Genomic DNA, 15,357 nt, shown 5'->3' with positions numbered 1-15,357 from the left:
GGGCGTGTCGCGAATGATTGATGACCAGGGCGGCATATGTAATGAGCCATGATTGACATGGCATTCTAATCAGCTGGTGAGAAGTAAATTAAATGCCTTTGGGAATAACTTTTATGGGGGGTGCAAAAAGAAGCACAGAAGTAGTAAACCTGTCCTTGCAGTGGAGCTGAAGTGTTGTCCTTTACAGAAATATCAAGTTCATAACTTTACCATCTGGAGTTTTTACAAGTCATTTTCCCCCCATTTGTATGCAGAGAACAAAGAGCTCTTTTTCCAAGTGGCTGGCAGTGCTTTGGCATATAAGCATAGCCGGCCTTAGGCATAAGCCAACTAGGCGGCCGCCTAAGGCGCCGATCTAGCAGGGGCTCTTTTCCAGTATTTATTTGGTGTTGGTAGACCAGGTTGGGGGCACCGGTTAGTGTGGTGGGGGTGCCATGGAGCCCTTTTGCCTAGGGCACCAGTTGACCTAAGGCTGCTCCTGCATGTAAGTCACCTCAGTAGGAATGTCACTACAGTAGGACACTTAATTTTCCAGACTAAATTCAGTCAGCAGTCATATATGCCGAGCTGAAAGCCATATTTTTCATATGTAGCAGTATGCAAGATGTTCTAGTGTTGCTAATGTTTCTTGGGGAAAGTTTCTTCAGTTTTCTTTGTCACAAAAATAGTATAGTGTAACTGCTACCACAATGTAAATCGTTCCAGTTGCATGTATATTACAACTTTTGCATTTGCTGTGGTAGAAAAATATGTTTTATTGCAGTGTTTTTTTAATGGCTAACTAGGTTTTGTAATTTAATTACATTTTGTGACAAAGAATTAGGTTGGCTTTTACCATATACACACATTGAACTGTAACACAGTTAAATGTTTTCATTTGGTTAACTTATAATCTTTGGTGGGTTCTGTATTTTCCTTAATAGCACTAGTCTGCTGTACAGATCCTTCCATTGGCGATCTTAATATTTGTAAGTATTTCTGTGTAGTTCACTTTGCCTTTTTCATAGCAAAATTCATCTTGATTGGAGCTTTTGAATGACCTTTAAGGTAGTGATGCGTGTAAAGCGATGTTAGGTTTGAAAGTTATTGTGTAAAATAGACATATGCTAGTGTTGCTATTGAGGGAATGCATATTCATTAGTGCCCGATTACGAAATAGCACGGAGCGGGTTTTAGGCGGTGCTTGCTACTGAGCATCTGGTGAGGCCCTCAAGTACAATATCGCCCCAGGGCCATTAGCCTAGTACACACCTATGAACTTATGAACCTACTAGTAGTAGTGGCAACAGTAGTAGTAGTGATAGTGGTAGTACTAGTAATAGTAGTATTAGTAGTAGCACAAGAGATGTATTATCATTCTTCAGTAGTAGACGCAGTAGCAGTACTAGTAGTACTACTAGTAGTAGTAGTATTAGTGGTAGTACTAGTAATAGTAGTATTAGTAGTAGCACAAGAGATGTATTATCATTCTTCAGTAGTAGACGCAGTAGCAGTACTAGTAGTAGTACTAGTAGTAGTAGTAGTATTAGTGGTAGTACTAGTAATAGTAGTAGTATTAGTGGTAGTACTAGTAATAGTAATAATAGCAGTAGTGGTAGTTGAAGGGAAGTATCAGCATTGATACTGTGACACAAGCAGCCATGGCAGTATTTATTAATTTATTTTTAATTGTTTTTATATGTGCAGATGCCCATTCTGGCTGCTTCTTAAGTGCTGTTTTCATTTTTGCACTAAAAGCATTTTATTTAAATTTATGAATTGGTTACTGTTGTTCTAATGGCTGCCGAGCTTGAGCACTTAAATGCTTTGTGGTAGATCTTTCTACAATGGTAACTATAGATTATCATTTATTTTATTTTATTTATTTTACATTTATTGACCGGGCTAGTCTAGTGGGATACATGTCCATTTTCAGTAGAGGCCCGGGGAGAAAAGCTCCAAAAAACAAAAGAATAGAAAATCCATACATACATTTAAAAAAAGTGATAGCAGTTAAAACTTACCCAGAACTAAAAAAGCAGTTGTTATAAAAGAAAATTATTTTTTTTGTATATAAAAGATGCATTAGTCTAAGGAAGTAGTAGAACTAGCAGTAATAATCAGTGGGTATTGTATTTGAGATACAATATCTATGTATACATCATTATATATATAATAACATGGTATTTAGATTCTTAAGTCAGAAATTATTAGGTATAAGAGTAGTTGTAATTTGAAAGGAGAAAAGTTAGTCAGGGTTAGTACAGGAGCAGAGCCAGTGTGTCTTATGAAAGAGCTTTAGATTCTTTTTAAAGAGTGGCAGTGACATTTGTGTAGTGAGATCAGTGGGTAGTAAATTCCATAGTTTTCCTACAGAGTTAGAGTACAGGGAGTCACCTGCTGAGTGATTAGATCTTGAAATATTAATCAGCAGTTTATTGGAGGAACGTAGGTTCTTATTGTTATTATAAGGTGTAATGATGGTAGAGAGTATAGTGGTGTTGGTGGGCTTATACAGGGCGTTGTGGACAATGGGAAGCTGTAGAAATTGAAGCTGGTTGTGAAATTCTAGCCAGTCTAGTTGTTTTAGATTCAGACAGTGATGGGTTCTGAATGGAGAGCCTGTGGCAAACCTAGCAATATTATTATAGGATGTGGCCAGTTTGTTGAGGTTGTTTTTAGATAAATTAGTATATATAGGGGAGGCATAGAATAGGGTTGAGATTAAGTGGGTTCTGGCTGTAACAGCCCCAGCTGTTGGAGTTAGAAAGGGCTTAATTCTGTAAAGGGATCCCAGTTTTTTGTTCACTAATTTTATTGTATTGTTAATGTGGGTATCAAAGTTGAGGTGGTTGTCAATTGTTATTCCTAAGAGTTTAGTGGTTGGGTCGGGAGAAATGATAGTGCCATCATTTGATAAAAGTGTGAGGTGGATGGGAGTTGATTTTTGGGTTGGAGTGAAAAGTAATAATTTAGTTTTCTTAGGGTTAAGGAGGAGACAGCGGTTTGAAAACCATTGTTCTACAGCATTGAAAGCTTTTTGGGTAAGAGATTTAAGTTCAGTTTCAGAGGTGGCTGTGTAAATAATAGCCGAGTCATCTGCATACTGAATGCAGGTGGTGTGTGGTATAGCTGTTTGAAGGTCATTAATATAAATGGAAAAAAGGAGTGGACCTAAACTGGAGCCCTGAGGAACTCCGAGGGAGATAGGAAGGTTATTGGATAGTTTATTTTGCCAAAGTACTGCCTGTTGACAGTTTTCAAGGTAAGATTTAAACCAATTCATGGCTTGGGGATCAAATGAGAGGGATTTCAGTATGTGTAGGAGGAGTTGGTGATTAACCATGTCAAAGGCTTTAGATAAATCAATAAAGACTGCAGAGGAGAGATTATTGTTGTTGCGGTTTTTATTAATGGTGTCTGTGAAGGATAGCAGGGCAGTGGTGGTACTGTGGAAAGGTCTGAAACCATGTTGACAGTTGGCAAGCAAGTTGTGATGGAGAAGGTTTGAAAATAATTGCTTATGGATGCATTTTTCCATTATTTTTGCAAGGGGAGATAGCAGGGCTATCGGACGGAAGTTAGAGTACTCGTTGGGGTGTCCCCCTTTATGTAGTGGGATGATATGGGAAATTTTCCAGATAGATGGGATAGTTCCTTCATTTATGGTTCTGTTGATCAGGATAGAGATGGGGTAAGCTATGGCTTTAGCTCCTTTTTGGAGGAATTCTGCTGGGAGTTGGTCAGCTGATGGTTTGGTAGGCTTTAATTTTAGGAGAAGGGAACAGATGAAGGAAGTAGACACTGGTTGTAAATGGAAAGGTGGAGGTAGGATAGTGGTAGAAGTTAGCAGATTTGAGGTGTCAGGAGAAAGATGACTAGCAAGATTTTGGATAGCATCAGTGAAAAATGAATTGAAGGCATTAGCAGTATGTAGGGGATTGTCAGGGTTAGAGCCTAGTGGGTTGGGTGTGCTAGATTGACTTTGGTAGAGAAGTTTGTTAATGCTAGACCAGAATTTTTGTGGTGCATTGTGGTAGGTTTGCTGTGTTTGAAGGTAAAAGTTCTTTTTGTCTAATAGGATGGCTTTTTTGGTATTATTTCTATGTTGTTTATAGGTTTGGTGATCGGAAGGAGTTTTAGTCGTGCGCCATTTTGCCCAGGATTTATTTCTGAGAAGGATTTTTTGCCTGGTATTATTGGTGAGCGAAGGTGCTGGCTTAGTTTTATTTCTAACTGAGCGTGGTGGGGCGTGATGATTCAGGATTCCTAGGAATATTGTATTGAAGTATTCTATGGCTTCATTAAGTGGAAGAAATTTTAATGGTGTCCAATTACATTGATTGAGTTCAGTTTGGAAAAGTTCTGAGTTGAAGTGCTTCTTTTGTGCGTATTGTTCTATAGGAGAGAGGGAGAGTTAGGATCATCTTATGTCTGATAATATAGGTTAGTGAATGGTCACTGAGACCATCTGGGAGGGTACCTGCTTTATATGTTTGCTGAGGATTATTTGTAAGAATCCAGTCCAAGGTACTTTCTTTGTTGTTGGTTCTATTAGTTCTGGTAGGGGAGTTAATTGTTTGTGAGAAGCCATAAAGGTTAATATGTGCGGTTGGGTGTATATTACTACAGGTCATCCAGTCAATATTGAAATCTCCTAGTACTATGGTTTCTTGTGGGAGATTGATTGAAAGACAGTTAAGGATATTTTCAAGTGTAGTGATGTTATTACCTGGGGGAAGGTATATACAGAAAATGTTTATGGACTTATGTGTGTTGATTTGAAGTTTAGTGATAAGTATTTCAGCAATATTGTCTGATGGTGGGTTAACGTTTAGAGTAGTAACCTGAAGTTCTGATTTATAGAGGATTGCTACCCCTCCTCCCTTTTTGACTGTGTGGTCAAGTCTAATGATATTGTACCCTGGTGGAGTGACTTCATTGTCTTTAACAGTAGGTTTTAGCCACGTTTCAGATAGGCATAAGATGTCAAATAAGTGAACATCTAAAAGGGCATGAAGTTGAGCAATTTTGTTGCCAATGCTACATATATTGAGGTGAGCTATAGATAGTGAGTTATATGGTTTGGTGGTGGGGTTATTAGTTTTATTTGAGTTGAAGGTTGGAGTATTCAGGGTATTGTTTGGGCCTGGGTTAGGGTGAATATCCCCATCTAGTATTAAGCGTAGCAGTAGAATGTGTTTACGGATGAGAGGCTTATGATAGAAGTCAATTACTTTTCTAATGTTCTGGTTGGTATACTTAATAGGAGTTATTCTATGGTATTTAGCAAGTATATAGCTAGGTTTAGATATAAGGTTAAGGAATGTTGGATAGATAAATGGTGGTGTGGAAGTATGTTTGGAGGGGGAGAGAAGTGTAGAGTATAGTGGATGTTCGTAGGAGGTTAAGAGATAGGCAGTAGTTAGCGAGGGTAAGAGAGAGAGTAAGAGTAAGACTTGTAGTTGGAATGGGGTAGTTGGTTTGGATATTATATTTGTTTGGGATGTAGGGAGAGAAGTAACTGGCAGAGTACTTTAAGCAGGTAAAAATAATTATTAAGTAGGTGGGGTGCTGTTGGAAGGAGGTTTAAGAAGTGAGGTAAAAAGAGGGTGTGATGAGAGAGTGGTGCTGGGGGAGGTAATTATGTACACAGTTTGATTGGTGTGAATGTGATGTGGGTGTGGCTATCGAGGAATAAATGTAGGAGCACTGGGTGGCGGGTGAGAATTGGGGGCAGGGTAGGGGAGTGGAGCGAGCCCGCAGGGCGAACAGAGCAGGAGGAGACACGAGAGTGGATTGGCAAGGGTGACAATCAGTGAGGAATGAAAAATATGCAGGTAAGTCTGAAGGTAAGAGATTATGGAGAACTGTTGAAAGGCTGACAGGAGTAGGTGTGTGTGGGGAGTAGAGTGTAATTAAAGATATTGCAGGTCAAGGGGAGATAAAGTAGAATAGACAGTCATAGGAAATCTGGAAAGGGAGTTAGATGTATGGATAAGCAAGTGAGAAGAGATAAATAATTCTGAGGCTGAGATAGAGGCGCCACCTAGTGGTCAGTCCCTTTACTACAGTTAAGTGGCTTCCTAAGGGGATGTCAGGCCAGAGAGGGGGGGGGAGGTAAAAACTACTTAGGTATAATGATGGTATGAGCTGAGTGTCCTTGTTTATTTAGAGAGAAAACAAAAAAACCTTTGGGGGGGGGGGGGCTGGCTGCTGGCTAACCTAACAGAGAGGCTTGCCTACCTAGCAATTTCTATAACAAGTTCTTGTTCTTACAGTTGTCTAGTAGCTATAACAACACATACTTTCACTGTCTGTTATCAAGGAATGTTCTCCCAGGGTGTTGGTAGGAAAAATCCTAGTGTTTGGTTAAGTTTCTTAGGCATCCAACTGGACAGATTCAGGTGAACAAGTACAGCGAGGTACAGGAACAGAAGGCTGGTTCATGTAGAAAGAGAGAAAAAAGAGGTAGTGAGGAAAAACAATTTGTGCGCTACAGGGCATGCAATCATTATAAGAAGACAGTATTCTGAATTATCTGAGCAGGAATTCACAGTATTATATTTGCTTAAATAAGGACTTCAGCATACAGTTTATATCAGGTACCACTAGGAGTTCAAGAAGCCCATTCATGGGACAGACAATTGGCTATTATTACAAAACATGCATTTGCTTCTTTTAGTTCTTTCTTTAAAAAATATACAATAAAGTAGTACTCTGAAATGAAGGTTATACTAGCTCAGTGTACAGAAACTGCATTACTTTTCTGTCGTTTACAAATAATAGTACACTAAGATGCAGTAATAAAAGGTATGGGACCCACAGAATCTGCTCAGTAGGTAAAAATAGATATAGATATATTGGATAAGGTTTAGTCAATGCAATGCAGGCTGGTAAAACTTCCACTGCAAATAAAGCCTGTAGCAACAGTATTGCAAGGGCAGTGATAACTAAATGCAAGCGTATACCATGCAGCTGAGCTATGTTTCAGGGGTTAAACTAGCTCAATCTGTTAGAAGGCAATATTGTAATTAGCACTCTCTTAAGAAGTCTTGTAAAGCGTTGTTCCAATGGTTAAATAGCTTTACACCTAGTGCAGGCAGAACTACAAAAAATATATAACAGTAAGTTTCAAATACACAATATATTAGCGTAGTATAATGAATTCGCTGATTTAAGATTCCATACTCAACGCTAAGTAAACCGAGCATAAATAAATACAGCAGGTTATATTTCAGAGGCAAGTCAGCTGGTTAGTTTGAGAATACAATAACATTACAAGCATTTCACTTAAAAATACTGATAAATCTATGCTTCACTGTTTAAATAAGCTCCGTAGCCAGAAACAAAAAGTAGTGCATTCAGATCGCTAATTCCAGCATTACTACATAGGATATACAAGATCGGTATGCAATATATATATATATATATATATATATATATATATATATATATATATATATTAAAAGCATAGAAAAGCGTGAATCATAACACAGAACAGCGAGTGATTTAAAATAACTTCCACAGTGATAAAAACTGATTGTTGGTGTCCCACATGCACAATGCTATGTTGGCTAAGCATATGCGGAGAAAGTGTAGTCCGCAACTATTTAAATACACAGTTATTGAACCATAACAAGAGTAGAACAAGTAGTCAGTGCTTAATAAACAGTCCTCGCAAGTGCAAGAAAAAGCATAAAACCACTTACTGTAGGACAAGCTCCAGAGCAGGGTGTACAGCAGCCAGGTAGAGGTGACAGAATAAAGATGGTGACTCCTAGTATGGGGTATATTTATAAGGTGAGGCAGGACGTAGGTGCAGAGGGGGAGGGGAGTAAAACCAAACAACAGGTATGGGGCAGATGCCGCGAGATGAATGTGCTGCAAATCTAATAGGAGGTGAGAGGGGGTGGGATAAGGAGAGGAGAACAGAGCTATAGGGAATAGAAAAGATAGGAGGCAATAAGAATAGTGTATTAGGGAATAAGAAGACAGGAAGTAGAAGGTAGGGGGAGGTAGAGTATTGTATTGCGAAAGAGGTCAGGGGGAAGTCTGGAAAGGTAAAGAGAGAAGACAGCAGAGAGAGGACAGAGGGAAGTTTAGCAAGGTAAAGAGAGAAGACAGCAGGATATCCGAGACACGAGAGTGGATTGTCAAGGGTGACAATCAGTGAGGAATGAAAAATATGCAGGTAAGTCTGAAGGTAAGAGATTATGGAGAACTGTTGAAAGGCTGACAGGAGTAGGTGTGTGTGGGGAGTAGAGTGTAATTAAAGATATTGCAGGTCAAGGGGAGATATAGTAAAATAGACAGTTGTAGGAAATCTGGAAAGGGAGTTAGATAAGTATGGATAAGCAAGTGAGAAGAGATAAATAATTCTGAGGCTGAGATAGAGGCACCACCTAGTGGTCAGTCCCTTTACTACAGTTAAGTGGTTTCCTAAGGGGATGTCAGGCCAGAGAGAGGGGGAGGTAAAAACTACTTAGGTATAATGATGGTATGAGCTGAGTGTCCTGGTTTATTTAGAGAGAAAACAAAAAAAAACTTTGGGGGGGAGGGGGCTGGCTGCTGGCTAACCTAACAGAGAGGCTTGCTTACCTAGCAATTTCTATAAAAAGTTCTTGTTCTTACAGTTGTCTTGTAGCTATAACAACACATAATTTCACTGTCTCTTATCAAGGAATGTTCTCCCAGGGTGTTGGTAGGAAAAATCCTAGTGCTTAGTTAAGTTTCTTAGGCGTCCAACTGGATAGATTTAGGTGAACAAGTACAGGGAGGTACAGGAACAGAAGGCTGGTCCATGTAGAAAGAGAGAAAAAAGAGACAGTGAGGAAAAAACAATTTGTGAGCTACAGGGCAAGAAATCATTATAAGAAGACAGTATTCTGAATTATCTGAGCAGGAATTCACAGTATTCTATTTGTTTAAATAAGGACTTCAGCATACAGTTTATATCAGGTACCACTAGGAGTTCAAGAAGCCCATTCATGGGACAGACAATTGGCTATTATAACAAAACATGCATTTGCTTCCTTTAGTTCTTTCTTTAAAAAATATACAATAAAGTAGTACTCTAAGATGAAGGTTATACTAGCTCAGTGTACAGAAACTGCATTACTTTTCTGGCATTTAAAAATAACAGTACACTAAGATGCAGTAATAAAAGGTATGGGACCCACAGAATCTGCTCAGTAGGTAAAAATAGATATAGATATATCAGATAAGGTTTAGTCAATGCAATGCAGGTTGGTAAAACTTCCACTGCAAATAAAGCCTGTAGCAACAGTATCGCAAGGGCTGTGATAACTAAATGCAAGCGTATACTGTGCAGCTGAGCTATGTTTCAGGGGTTAAACTAGCTCAATCTGTTAGAAGGCAATATTGTAATTAGCACTCTCTTAAGAAGTCTTGTAAAGCGTTGTTCCAATGGTTAAATAGCTTTACACCTAGTGCAGGCAGAACTACAAAAAATATATAACAGTAAGTTTCAAATACACAATATATTAGCGTAGTATAATGAATTTGCTGATTTAAGATTCCATACTCAACGCTAAGTAAACTGAGCATAAATAAATACAGCAGGTTATATTTCAGAGGCAAGTCAGCTGGTTAGTTTGAGAATACAATAACATTACAAGCATTTCACTTAAAAATACTGATAAATCTATGCTTCACTGTTTAAATAAGCTCCGTAGCCAGAAACAAAAAGTAGTGCATTCAGATCGCTAATTCCAGCATTACTACATAGGATATACAAGATCGGTATGCAATATATATATATATATATATATATATATATATATATATATATATATATATATATATATATATATATATATATATATATATATATATATATATGTATATATATACATTAAAGGCTAAGAAAAGCGTGAATCATAACACAGGACAGCGAGTGATTTAAAATTACTTCCACAGTGATAAAAAACGATTGTTGGTGTCCCATGTACACAACACTATGTTGGCTAAACATATGCGGAGAAAGTGTAGTCCGCAACTATTTAAATACACAGTTATTGAACCATAACAAGAGTAGAACAAGTAGTCAGTGCTTAATAAACAGTCCTCGCAAGTGCAAGAAAAAGCATAAAACCACTTACTGTAGGACAAGCTCCAGAGCAGGGTGCACAGCAGCCAGGTAGGGGTGAGAGAATAAAGATGGCGACTCCTAGTACGGGGTATATTTATAAGGTGAGGCAGGACGTAGGTGCAGAGGGGGAGGGGAGTAAAACCAAACAACAGGTATGTGGCAGATGCCACAAGATGAATGTGCTGTAAATCTAATAGGAGGTGAGAGGGGGTGGGATAAGGAGAGGAGAACAGAGCTATAGGGAATAGAAAAGATAGGAGGCAATAAGAATAGTGTATTAGGGAATAAGAAGACAGGAAGTAGAAGGTAGGGGGAGGTAGAGTATTGTATTGCGAAAGAGGTCAGGGGGAAGTCTGGAAAGGTAAAGAGAGAAGACAGCAGAGAGAGGACAGAGGGAAGTTTAGCAAGGTAAAGAGAGAAGACAGCAGGATACCCGAGACACGAGAGTGGATTGTCAAGGGTGACAATCAGTGAGGAATGAAAAATATGCAGGTAAGTCTGAAGGTAAGAGATTATGGAGAACTGTTGAAAGGCTGACAGGAGTAGGTGTGTGTGGGGAGTAGAGTGTAATTAAAGATATTGCAGGTCAAGGGGAGATATAGTAAAATAGACAGTCATAGGAAATCTGGAAAGGGAGTTAGATAAGTATGGATAAGCAAGTGAGAAGAGATAAATAATTCTGAGGCTGAGATAGAGGCGCCACCTAGTGGTCAGTCCCTTTACTACAGTTAAGTGGTTTCCTAAGGGGATGTCAGGCCAGAGAGAGGGGGAGGTAAAAACTACTTAGGTATAATGATGGTATGAGCTGAGTGTCCTGGTTTATTTAGAGAGAAAACAAAAAAAACATTTGGGGGGGGGGCTGGCTCCTGGCTAACCTAACAGAGAGGCTTGCCTACCTAGCACTTTCTATAACAAGTTCTTGTTCTTACAGTTGTCTAGTAGCTATAACAGCACATACTTTCACTGTCTGTTATCAAGGAATGTTCTCCCAGGGTGTTGGTAGGAAAAATTCTAGTGTTTGGTTAAGTTTCTTAGGCGTCCGACTGGATAGATTCAGGTGAACAAGTACAGGGAGGTACAGGAACAGAAGGTTTCACTGTCTCTTATCAAGGAATGTTCTCCCAGGGTGTTGGTAGGAAAAATCCTAGTGTTTGCTTAAGTTTCTTAGGTGTCCAAATGGATAGATTCAGGTGAACAAGTACAGGGAGGTACAGGAACAGAAGGTTTCACTGTCTCTTATCAAGGAATGTTCTCCCAGGGTGTTGGTAGGAAAAATCCTAGTGTTTGCTTAAGTTTCTTAGGTGTCCAAATGGATAGATTCAGGTGAACAAGTACAGGGAGGTACAGGAACAGAAGGTGTAGGACAAGCTCCTGAGCAGGGCGCACAGCAGCCAGGTAGGGGTGATTTGGTTTAGCCAATTAAACAGCCCAGTTTCAGATCTATTTTTAGAGGCAATCTACAATATAGTCACCACCAACAGTACATAACAGGTGTTGTCAAAAGTGTAATAATATGTGCTTTCTGTTCATTTAATAATAATGTCATCCAAGGCTAACTTCGAATGAAAAATAGCCAAGGATTCAAAAGATAACCACAGAGCCTTCTTTAGCTATGTCAAGAATCTAAGTGGCAACTCGCAGATATGCTCTGAGTTAGTGCAAAATAGCACAAAATATACTGAACCTACTGATATTGCCAACATCCTGGCAGACAGATTCAGTGCAAAGTTCACCTCCCTCTCACCTTCAAAAGGGCCCACAACAATATCAGTAAAGTGTAGTGTCACGGAAATCACAGAAGCACAGGTAAAAACAGCCCTTTCAAAAGCCAAAAACACAGCATCAATGGGGCCAGATGGTGTCCCAGGCTGCGTCTTGCACGAACTACAGAACGAACTAACCCCCCACCTAAACACGCTGTTCAACCTCAGCCTCTCCACAGGCTACGTGCCCATAGAATGGTGCACAGCAACGGTTATTCCACTCCACAAAGGAGGGGCCACAACTGACCCTGGTAACTATCGCCCCATAAGCCTGACTAGCCTGGTCTGCAAGGCTATGGAGTACATCATCATGGAACTCATTAACAAAGACATTGGGAACCTCCAAACACTTGACCCAACCCATTTCAGCTTTATTAAGGGAGATCATGCCTACTAAACCTGGTTGACTTCTTCGAGACAGTCACCAAGGCCATAGACGAGGGAAAGGTGGTTCACACAGCCTATCTTGATCTCGCCAAGTCATTCGACACCATTCATCACTCAGGTATTATAGAAAAACTCGCCAGCCTGAATATAAACCCCTACGTCACAAGATGGGTTGCCAACTGGCTTACAGGCAGAACTCACACGGTAAGAATAGCGGGCTCCAGGTCCGACTCTAAACCAGTCACAAGTAGTGTCCCACAAGTCTCGGTTCTGGGACCTCTACTGTTCGGCATATCTTTCTCAGAAGTACAGGCAAACACAGGAGGACTATGGCTAATCAAGTTCGCTGATGACTACAAACTAGGAGCCATAATTGACTCTCTGGCTGACACGGACATCCTTCAAAAGGCCTTACTGAGACAGACACCTGGTGTCAAAGTCATGGCCTCAAGCTAAATGCCAAAAAATGCATAGTCATCCCGTTTGGGAAAAACAAAACACCCAAGAATTACCACATAGGCAGCAGCCCCCTTAATACAGAAGAGGGAATACGAGATCTGGGGACCAAGGTAGATAGTAATCTCTCCTTTGACAATCATATTGCCAAAGTAGTTAGGAAATCCTTCTATGTGGCCCATTTAATTACTAAGGGGTTCGCATCTAGAAATAAAGAGGTTATAGTGCCCCTCTACTCATCACTCATCAGACCCATCATAGAGTACATGCCCCATTTGGGGTGTACCTCACAAGACACTTCCAACAGCTGGAAAGACCACAAAAGCACCTCACCAAGAGGATTACTGGCCTCAAACATATGTCCTATGCAGCCCGACTGAAAAAACTCAAGCTGTACTCAGTGGCATATCACTTACTCAGAGGTGATCTCTGCCTGACTTACAAAGCCATGTCCAACTCAGAATTGATGGACATGCTCCACCTAAAGAAATCCAAGTCACTGTGGGCCACGTGCTCTAGTGAGCTAAACCACGCCACAACAATAAATAGAACATGCTGGAGGGATAGATTCCTGTAACAGAGACTCTGCATGCTTTGGAACAAAATTCCTAACTACATTAGGCAGAGCCCCTCACTAACACTCTTCAAGAGAAGCCTTGACGAGTGCATGGGTAACAGAAAATACACCCCTGGGATCACTTCATTGGCTCTGCTTGACAGAGGCCCAGTTAATTAGTCAATGGGGCGGCGAAAGCCGACACACTCTGGCTAGGCTTGAAAATGCCCTCAGGCAGATAGCCTAGTACCTACCTATGAACCTATGTTTGTAAGAGAGCAGGTGCCTCTCAGTCCCATAATGAACTAAGTGGGAATTTAAGGAGCAGTAGCTCTCCCAATAAATGATATTACAGATAGTACAATAACAGTTAATTGTTAAGTGAGTATATGTTTACATTTGTAAGCATCATATACTTACATACTTACTATATGTTTTATGGTGTCGATTTATTGCATTATACAGGCGTAAATAAAAGTTGCATTTGCTGACTGGATTACAGCACTCAGCCACTTGGACCTTTTTCACACTCATTTAATCCTGTGTATAACCAGGTGAGTTAGACTTGCACAGTACAATACACAAGTGACACAATCCCAGTAATACATGGATGAGATTGTGAGTATTATCAAGCAAAAATAAAAGAAAATATAAGTGCATTTTACTGAGGGAATATCTCATAAACCCAGGCACGTTAAAATATGGCAATGTTCTACTACTCCCTTAAATCCATCAAACCATCCCAGCTGTTGTATGGGGCAAAAGAGAAAAAAGGGTAATACTTATGCCTGTTATTACACTTACTTATTAATTACTTATCGTGAAATCTACTTTCTTCTGACTGTAGTATTCGATCCTGCTAGCTGCATGTAGCCAGTTTGCAGTAAATCTAATAATGCCGCCCGATCGCCCACCCACCCACCCCTACATTTTTGCTTAACTAATTCCCAATATTCTAAAAACGGGATCTGGAACTAAGTTCACAGCAGCTGAAGCCCCATAGCTATGCTAATTCTAAACTAAAAAAAAATAAAACATCTCCAGGCTGTAAACGATTGAGGGGACATACAACAGGCATTTCCCCATATCTACCAGTAGTGCGGTTCACCTACGTTCTGATTACTACTTGTAGCACTAAGTTTGTGGGTTCAGAACAAAAGGAATATCGTGATGTGTAAGCGTTGTAAAGTACCCGGCACACTCACATCTAGTCCGATCTAACTTTTCCCCCATCAGGGTCAGCAGTTCGACTTCTTTCAGCCGTATGCTCAGCTCGCAGATCTCGTCCACCTCAGTCCATGCACTGCTACTCCTGCCAGGCAACGTGAAAAACTGCAGAGGGTCATACTGAGTGTGGGCCAGTCCAGGTGGCCAATGTACCTCTGCTGCGCTGGTGGAAGCGCTGTCCTTAGCCGGGGCAGTTTCGTGAGCTGCGGTGGGCAGCTGCTGCGGGTGGTGGTCAATTTTCGGCTCTAGAACTTTCTTTTCTCTGCCAGTGCCATCAGCTGTGGATGAAGTCGGGTAGTTGTCGTACAAGGACGGGAAATATCGAACAGGAACCTTATTCTTTGCCTTCGGCATGGCAGTGTATGCATTTGTTGTCTGTTGCGTTCTCTATACACACCCTTGGTTTTGAAAGATGCTCTTTTTAATTATTTGTTTAGAACAGAACTTTCTGAAAGAACTCCGACGAGTATCATACCTCTTAACCTCTTAGCACAAAAAAAATCTGGACAAAGATATAAATAATTGGGGATAAGACTTCAAAACATGGACATTTTTTAAATTATTGCTCTTACAAACTTACAAAGTAGATAGAATAACAGGTTTTGCATTAGCATGAATTTTCTGAAGGGTATGAAGTCTGAAGCTCAAATGTGTGCGATTATTTTCTGACCAATCCTCAATGATTTGCCAGAAAACCAATAATTTTATGAGGAACAGACCAAAAATATGAGTAAAAAAATCTAGACGTTCTGCGAAAATCTATACATTTTTGAGATATGGTATTTACAGAAGGTGTACCGCTACGACTCTGTGCTGCTATAATTCCCTCTACATGTGTGCTTTCTATAAAAGACAGGAAGGGGACTTGACCTGAA

At 40.1% G+C, this 15,357-nt stretch overlaps 1 protein-coding gene across 3 annotated transcripts in view; it reads right to left on the bottom strand.

Annotated features, from left to right (window-relative positions):
- The window catches only part of CCHR17.PART0H11orf91 (chromosome chr17.part0 C11orf91 homolog), an 84,059-nt gene extending 69,217 nt beyond the window's left edge, over positions 1-14,842 (bottom strand). The window contains exon 1 of one of the 3 annotated variants that reach the window (XM_044059779.1): positions 14,461-14,842. In XM_044059779.1, coding sequence (XP_043915714.1) covers positions 14,461-14,836 — 376 coding nt within the window. In that variant the 5' untranslated portion in view covers positions 14,837-14,842. Of the gene's footprint in view, positions 1-7,691; positions 7,721-10,103; positions 10,229-14,460 lie in introns of those variants that run through there. The other 2 variants (XR_006363204.1, XR_006363205.1) reach the window with 2 other exon arrangements.
- Between the last annotated feature and the right edge of the window lie 515 nt (positions 14,843-15,357).

The sequence above is a fragment of the Protopterus annectens genome, chromosome 17.part0 (assembly GCF_019279795.1).
Source record: "Protopterus annectens isolate FY-2018-M chromosome 17.part0, PAN1.0, whole genome shotgun sequence".
Classification (NCBI taxonomy): Eukaryota; Metazoa; Chordata; order Ceratodontiformes; family Protopteridae; genus Protopterus; species Protopterus annectens.
The sequence above is the reverse complement of the archived record's forward strand: the minus strand, read 5'-3'. Positions and strand labels throughout refer to the sequence as shown.